Source organism: Amia ocellicauda, chromosome 20 (genome assembly GCF_036373705.1).
Source record: "Amia ocellicauda isolate fAmiCal2 chromosome 20, fAmiCal2.hap1, whole genome shotgun sequence".
In the NCBI taxonomy this organism is placed as follows: domain Eukaryota; kingdom Metazoa; phylum Chordata; class Actinopteri; order Amiiformes; family Amiidae; genus Amia; species Amia ocellicauda.
In genome coordinates this window covers 14,854,377-14,863,069 of record NC_089869.1, presented here as the reverse complement: position 1 = coordinate 14,863,069, position 8,693 = coordinate 14,854,377, and the positions used below count along the sequence as shown (strand labels likewise).

At 36.9% G+C, this 8,693-nt stretch overlaps 1 protein-coding gene across 1 annotated transcript; it reads left to right on the top strand.

The window, feature by feature from the left end:
* The first annotated feature begins 95 nt into the window (after window positions 1-95).
* On the top strand, window positions 96-7,355 carry LOC136715893 (putative ZDHHC-type palmitoyltransferase 6). Its single transcript, XM_066693293.1, has 10 exons — window positions 96-426; window positions 816-951; window positions 1,053-1,163; window positions 1,374-1,506; window positions 1,783-1,961; window positions 2,295-2,368; window positions 2,740-2,902; window positions 3,397-3,479; window positions 4,090-4,280; window positions 4,416-7,355. Exons 1-10 carry the CDS (start codon window positions 321-323, stop codon window positions 4,878-4,880), a joined length of 1,641 nt encoding a protein of 546 aa, XP_066549390.1. The 5' UTR covers window positions 96-320; the 3' UTR covers window positions 4,881-7,355.
* Window positions 7,356-8,693: the final 1,338 nt, after the last annotated feature.

Sequence of the window (8,693 nt, the reverse complement as noted above, 5' to 3'; positions counted from 1 at the left end):
CGACGCGTCTCTGTCTTGTTTACACAAACTGACATGCGCGGCACCGTCTGTGCTTGACGTCACACGAAGCGCTGACGAAAACAACACGCCGGCGTGCGTCATCGCTGCGGGACGGGATACAGGTCACCCAGACTGAATTATTCACACACTGTGAAGTTCCCCTTTCGGGTTACCCGCCCTCCCCTCTCGATTCCAGTGTTGCGTTGAAACTGGCAAGTGATGGGATGAGAGGAGGCTCAACGGAAGTGCCGTTTGTGCGTCTGATTACAATAAAACGCAGTCCAGTCGGGTTGTAATCTGTAATCTGCACTGCCATTGACATGCATCCTTCCCCCGCATACGCCATATTTGAAGTCGCTCAAAGGGGAAACGTGGAGGAGTGCGAGAGGGTCGTCCAGCTGGACCGCTCTCTCCTGACACGCAGAGGTAAGCCGTGGCTGGAGGATGACTGATGCGGTTTAATTATATTATCTTTATGGTGGATGCATCACTGTGGGTCTGCGTTTTTGTTTTGATTGTGTACCCAAGTGCAGAAGAGCGCCTGCTAGTGTTAGTATAGGGTAGCAACACCTACAGCGACATCCATTGTCCATCTTTATCAGTTTAGTGAACTACAGCATCCATAGAGCTGCTGCTGTTAATATTCAGTGCTGGATGACAGAGGGAGGAAGAACCACTTTGAGGAGGAGTAGACTTGCTATTGCCATCACTGATTTCTTTTTTATTTTTCTAATCATTCCCTGGCTGAACTTGAAATATGTATACATCTACTTTTGAGGTTGGGATACTAGTTGTCTCTCTGTTTCTCTGTCTAGGTTGGAGTGGGTTCACCCCACTTCATTATGCTGCATTTCAGGGGAACAGGAAACTAAGCGAACTGTTCCTAAAAAATGGAGCTGACCCCAACATACCAAGTGATGCCGGGCAAACAGCTTTTCATCTTTCTTGTAGGTCAGTATTTCTATTCACAACTCGATTTGTATACATCCTTAAACAATTGGAAAGTGTGACACAGTGAAAGGACTGCAATAACAGGAGCTCTGTCCACCCAGGCATGGTGACGTGTATGTAATCCATCTGATGCTGAAACATGGAGCAGATCTGAGCATTGTTGATCACCAGGGGAAAACAGCACTTCACCAGTCAGTCTCCGGGGGTAATATGTAAGTTACTGTTTTGTTGTTGTTTTAAGGCTGATTTAAATTATACAATAGATACTAGTTTCATGCTAGTCCTGTTCATTTTAAATATTTTGGAAATAATGTCAGTAAATCATAGTGTGGAATTATATTTTGATTAGAGATTACAGACTGAAATGTTTGTATTCAAAATAATTACTTTAATTGTTTATCATGTATTGATTGTATTTGCAGAATTGCTATAAGGTACATAGAGGATACTGGGGTCTTCAGTTTTTCGGACACAGATAAGTTTTTAGTCAATCCCCTGCACCTCGCGGTGTCAACTGGAAACATCGATGTCGTGAAGTACTTACTGAGAAACAATGTATGTATTCTTCAGCCATTCATTCATTTTTCATTAACAGTCGTATAAACTTAGACAATGTCTTGTCCCACACTATACGACTGGAACATTTTCTAACAATTTAAAGTTAATGACAGATAATTATCTGGTGTTTTATAAAATATTACACTATGATTCCCTTTCTTTAAAAACAATATGTTGTAGAATCCAATGCATGGCAATCATTGATTAAATTGCACAGAAGTTGAATAATGGAGACTAACAAATGGCAATGTTGTTTGTGTATTTGTTGTACAGAGGTGTCAAGCACATGCTGCTGACAATCAGGGTATGACTGCCATGCATGTAGCGGCTGAGAGAGGAGCAATAGAAATAAGCTGGATATTGTTGCAGCAGTTTGGGTTTCAGCTCCTGCATTTAAAAAACAAGGGTGGACTTACCCCAGTTGACCTTTGTAGGCAAGGAACAACATACAGGTGTGTGAACTGTAGTAGAATAGACAATGTTATGAGAATATATCAAATCAGGATTGTTTTTAATATGCAATAGGTTATTCCCCATTACTGTGATAGTATGTGAATGCACATATATAAATCAGTTTTATTTCTGTACGATTGTACGATTTAAAAAAGTTGATTGTCTATACTAATTGAACAGTGTAGTCATTGTATATACATATTCACTGAATATGGGGCACGATAAGTAAAATCACAATTAGGTCTGTTAAAAAAAATGTAAATACATTTTGGCACTTAAGAACACTGATTGGGAACAGATAAATATTTGGTTTGTTTATTTTGCTATCCTAGACATAAACAACTTACAAAGATTTTATGTGACTTCATCAACCAACCAGTGGAGCAGAAACCTAAAGCTTCTTATGGTAACAAATTGTAATTTTGAAAACTTTTCAACAACACTATGTCTAATCACTCATGCATAAGTCATTAAATAAGCTACTTAATTAAGATCAATGTTTTAATATTTTCTCTACTTCATCATATCCTTTTCAATAAAGTGTTCTATTGATCCAATGTACTACTATAGTAATAATAGACAATACAGTAGTTCAATCAGTTCATTTGAATTATTTTACCACTAGAGTGCAGCAAAGTCCATCATATCATGACTGAATTCGATCAGGGATTGGTTATCATTTTCTCATACAAGATGGTCCCTGTTAATTAACAATATTTGTGTCTTCTTCACATTATAAACCCATACTTTATCATGTGTTTGTGCTTTCTTTCAAAGGCATGTACTACTGGGCCCTTCTGTTCCCTGCCATCAGTGGATCGATTGTCCTCCTGATTGCGGCAGTACTGGGAAAATACGGGGGGATATTTTGTGGGCTGGTATTCCCTTCACTGGCAAAGAGCATTTTCTCACAATATCACAGAATGAACAGCTACCAGAGGTATGTCGCATTAAAACCCTAATTAAATATCCTGCTCTGTGAATGTGCCCATTAGAATCCAATTCAAGTACAGGTGGCACCACACCCATGAGAGAGAACATCAGCATTGTACTCTGCTTTTGAAGTGTCTTATCTAGGTATGCCGAGATGATGTGATGTGAGCCGGGTGAGGTAATGCCTGAGATCAGCATGTTGGCTTCAAATCAATTGCTGAGGTTGGTTGCTTGCTTTGACCAGAGAGCACAGTCATTCAACACACTTCTGCAGCTAATTACATTTCCTGGAAGAGATCTCTGCTCTGTCTGTGTTTTGAGGCTCAAGAAAGTAGCCTATTGAGGGTGTGCAGAGTCTATGCAGAGCAGGCAGTGTGACGCATTTATGCCACGGATACGGGAATGTGCTTCCGTGTAAAACAATCTGAATATTCTCTGTGACCGTGCACTGTTCGTCTGCAGGAGATTTTACAATTTGTTGTTCTTTTGTGCTTTTTGCAGGCTGCCAAATCCTATCTATCTTGGTACATTTGCAGCTGGCATATTTCATTCATTGCTGTGCTTCTTCCACAAGATCATGCCAAATATCCTTTGCAATAAGTCAGGTTTCAGAATGCATCTTTGTATTGGAAAGGCAGAATTTAATGTTTTGTTAAACCCCTATTTCCATTGTATGCTTTATTAACATTTATGTTCTGAAGTTATTTTTTTATATATGAGCATTTGAAAATTCCTACCTGCAAACTGATCATTTTGAAAAGCAAACTGTCAAACCTGCTTCACACCTGGATACAATAAGGACTGGTGGAAATAGCAGCTTAAATAACCACTCGGGTTACGGTACAGTGCAAACAATCCATCTTGAAAGTAACTTGGCATCTGATGCTTGTATCAAATTTTTGGGAAGAGATTGTCCAAAAAACAAAACTAAACGCCAAAAGCATTTCCTATTAAATAAAAGCCAGAGCAGATCCCACTAATATGAAGTGAATTGATGTGAATGTAAATGAAAATGGTTCTAGTACAAAATGCATACTCATTACATTTTGCACAATTCCAGAAATTGCCTCACAATGTTTATACCATGTGAAGGTATTACTGTAGGCATTGGTATTTCAACATTTGTTTTAGAAGTTAAAATGAGAAGCATACATCTTAGTATTTGAAAGTTAAGCATTTCCTTGACTCCAATACTTATTTCTCCTGTCAATGCATTGCTCCTGATGTCCGTCACCCACTTCACAGCGATGCTCTGGATGTTCCGTCTGGTTCTGACAAAAGATCCAGGGCGGTTACGAAGAGCTGACACTGACTCAAAGTTTACAACAATTGCCGAGCTTGTCGAAGCAAACCAGAACCCGTACAAGTTCTGCATTCATTGTGAGGTAAGCGATATTCTAATAATTACGCGTCAAAGTATTACTGTAATAACCCGTTTCCTACTTTTTGTTGTTAAATGAATACACTCTGCAAAACAAATGCAAATACTTACAGGCAATCTATTTTTATCTTTCTTTTAGATGATCCAACCAGACAAATCCAGGCACTGTAAACTTTGCAACATCTGTGTACTTGAATATGACCACCACTGTCTTTTTCTAAACAACTGTGTGGCAAAGAATAACCATCGGATCTTCGTTATCTTCATAATGGAGTTAATAGTTGCACATGTGATCTTTATCGTGTCGGCACTTTATTACATATACCTGAAGTACAATCGGCCTTTCTTGACTGTGTGGACAACAGTTATTAGTGAAGAAGTGTGGGTGTTGGTTCTGACTGTAATGAACGCCTTTACACTGATTTGGGAAAGCTGGCTCCTTAAAGAACAGTTTGAAGCAATATCAATGGGCACCACTACATACTTCAAACAAAACTCTGACAGACGTTACTCCCGGAGCTTGCGATGCCGAACATTTTTTATGTTTCTAATTGAAGACAAAAGGAGACACGATTTCCAGCTAGAGAGATCTATAGACATATAAAGTATTATATGGTAATACCATGACAATATTATTATTATTATTATTATTATTACTTGATTTCTTAGCAGACACCCTTATCCAGGGTGACTTACAAATGTTATAAGATATCACATTATTTTTCACATTTACCCATTTATACAGCTGGGCATTTACTGGAGCAATCTAGGTAAAGGACATTGCTCAAGGGTACAACAGCAGTGTCCCCACCTGGGATTGAACCCACAACCCTCCACCTCCAGAGTCCTAACCACTGCTCCACACTACTGCCCATATAATAATGTGAAGTAGCAAGAGGGGAATCTGCTGTTTGACACTTTTACAAATAGAATAATACTCATAATAAAGTATACATTTTTAAAGTATATAAAGAGTATTGTATCTCACAGAGTCAAAGGGGAATTCCTCATACTGTACCACACTCTTGTGAAATCCAGCTGTGGCTTATGAGAAGGGGAAACCAACTAATCTAATTGATGTCTTAGCAAAGTAACTTAAATATAGCCATCTGGCAGGGGTGGGCAGTGGTGGGGGGCGGATAGTGAAAAAAGTGTTTAAGAGTAGAACATCTATCAATAGCTAAATATTTCAATGGTTATCCCAAAACGCTTGTTTATTCTGAATTATTCTTAAAGGCAGACACACCTCATTCATTTCAGTATGAGCAAGGAAATGTCCATGTTGTTTGTGGATTCACTTTTGAACAATAGTTTTTTGTTAAAAATAAATACATTGTAAAGCTATCTGCTAAAAAAGTGAACCGTAAGTATTAGGAAACAATTTGTTATACAACAGAGAGTGTTTTATTATGTACTTGAATATCACTGAATTCTTCCTAATATATTTTCCTACCTCCCATGACTAGATTTTTGAATACTGTATATTTATTTTAAGAATGTGAATATTGCCTCTTTTCCATTAAATGCAATACATTATAAATAATGTGTACATGTGGGTCTGCTTGGTCACATTTGGTGGGCACTTTTGTCACTGTCAGGTGTTTGATATTGTACCATACATTTGAACATATTTGTACTGTGACATTCAGTATGTCAGAAAAGTATAGAAGAACATTAAAAATGAGACCACTATCTGTGTCAGGACTTTTGAGCATTTTCATTTTAACAAATTGCCACCTTAAATTTTTATTATTACCACTTTTCATCATAATTGTCATTGCTTCTAAACTAAGATCTAGTAAATCCCAGTGTTGCAAAAGGATTTAATAGTTTACATTGTGATGTGATCAATGGTCAGCTAAACAGACTGGATCTGAGAATGCTTATCAGAAGGTTTCTGGTCAATGAAGGATTAGGGAAAAGTCTATTCATACAGCGTCCCAACAGGCTTTGTCGAGCGCTTGTTTCAGGCAGTAAGCATGCATGATTTCCATGTCCTCTCATTATTGCCAGTTCATCTTTGACCTGCAATGTGAATACCAATTGAGAGATTAACATACGATTACATTAACAATACACAAGGAATGCAAAATCAAAGATGTTGACGGTTTTAGAATTACACTGACATGAAATCCCACCTCTGCCTGATATATTTTATTAACTTTTTATTAATAAGACTGCAAATGTATATATCCATCTCATCCTATAAACATATCTTTACACCTAAACTATAATATCACATGCGATTGTTTTAATATATTTTACATTGCCTGTAATATAACTGAAGCAATCATGAAAAAATCCACCAAGAAGGTTTGGCAGAGTTTAAAGGACCAGAAGCCTCCTGTCTCGTAATAACATTTGTCTCCATACCAACTGACAGCCTTTCTGTCCTTATCTGCAGTGAATCATTGTTATAGACTTTAACAGCCATCTTTATGCGAAACATTGTGTCTTCTGCATGTCTACTATTCAATTGTTCCAAATCCATTAGTAAATTAAATAATATTTCAAATCTAATTGCGTATTACAAGTTAATCTCATTTCAGGTTTATGCACAGAATTTCCTGCTACTTAGGTGTCTGTTGCATAGGTTGGGTTTGCTGCAGAAATGAGTATTTCTCAATTAGTATTTATGGAATCATCTTTAAAACGATTCTCTTTAGAATTTGTCAACATCTATTTTGGCCTTACACAAACAACAAGAATGTTTGTGGCCTACTATTAAATCAATTCATATACATCAATATCTTTTAGCACAGCTGCACATGTACTAGAGTAACAGTATGATTTTATACTGTGGTTATGAACTTTAATATTCAAGCAAGCAATCTCACAATAATAAAAATAGAAAAATCTTGCAGCTGAGCACATCATTTTCACTTCTCCATTGACCTTTTCTTCAGCTCCTAAGTGCTTGCTCAGACAACCACAGTTGCCAAGGTTTGTCTGAGGTTGAAGAATAATTCATGCCATCATATTGTCTTGCTAAAGTATGTTTTAAAGTGCAGGTTGTTTGTTTGCAGTGTTTGTACTGTGCATAACGCACCTCCCATGAATAAAGTGAAGCTCTTTGGTTTCCTTAGTGTTTAGCTCTTCCTTCACACCCTCTGTATTGTGTTTGCTGAGGGAACGCAGTTAACTTTTGTGAGGGTTAACCTCTCACTGACATGCTGTGCTTGTACAGACTTAGTCCGATTTGTAGTTCTGCTTTCTTTCACTGCAGAGATTCACGTATATTATCACTCATATTTCTGGTAGGACAAGCTTAAGGTCTAGGAAAATGACTCGCAGTACAGATGAACCTCTCAAGATCCCTCAGCAGAACACTAGGTAATTATCCAATGTGTGCTCACATACTAACATGCCAATGGGATATTGTACTGAAACAAATGTCTACTCTTGTTTTAGTTTATGCTTAACTAGACACATCTAGTATGGTATGAGTCAAGTCATTAATTCTTGCAGATTATAAAGATCAGCTGAAGAATCAATAGTCGTGTTCCATTCCATTACATCATTCTGATCTTATTTGACAAACTACGCAGTGACTGCATCAAATCACTGTGAAATTTATAGTTATGCACAGACCACAAATGATGTCTGACATCATAAAAAAAAAGTAAAAGCATTTGAAGTCGAGATGTACTCCACTACTGCAAAAGCCATTTCTGAGTGGTTTCTAGCAAAACAAGTGCAATCCATTCAACTTTAGTAATCTGTATAATAAGAATCTGTATTTAGTATAATGTTAAATTCAATTAGTGAAACTATTTTTACATTAGGGAACCATCTCAATTGTTTTTGTTGTTGGGCAAAATTTTCTATATAACTGATTTGGATGGTGCTGACGTGTATACATCTAATATAGAAATAAAATAAATACAAACATTTGAAAGGTGGCATTTCATTTTGGGGTAGAGGGGCAAAAACATTTTACAATAAACTCTTCCCCTTTTCAAGAAAAATATATTGTGTTTGATATTAAGCATACAAATTGTCAGCTGCCAGTTTAATGTTGGGACTATGTTATAATATTCTGCTCATGTGAAAGTAGAATTTCCTTGCAATATAAACACATTGTCTCTTGCAACCATTCATTTATTTTGCTATAAACCTTGTGGGAATGTTGTGTAATTATTAGGAAAATGTAAAAAAAAAAAAAATGTAGATTGACAGGTCCTACTATGGATAGGTATTTATTACAGATGTCTTTTTTTTGGAAATGTAATGATATAAAGTTCTGTAATAACATTCATATACAAACACGTATTACAGTTTCTGTGATGTTAAATTGACACTGTCTGTTACAACCAAAACAAAACATTACAGCAATGTTTCTGAAATGTTTCAATAATGTTTTGTGTTGGGGGTGCCTGGGTGTGTCAGCTGTAAAGTTTGCCAATACAATTTATGA

Coding starts and splice junctions, on each gene's coding strand:
- LOC136715893 (XM_066693293.1), top strand. CDS start 321: ATGCATCCTTCCCCCGCATACGCCATATTTGAAGTCGCTCAAAGGGGA. Junction 952..1,052: donor GCTTTTCATCTTTCTTGTAG/GTCAGTATTTCT, acceptor CTGTCCACCCAG/GCATGGTGACGTGTATGTAA. Junction 3,480..4,089: donor CTTCCACAAGATCATGCCAA/ATATCCTTTGCA, acceptor TGACTCCAATAC/TTATTTCTCCTGTCAATGCA.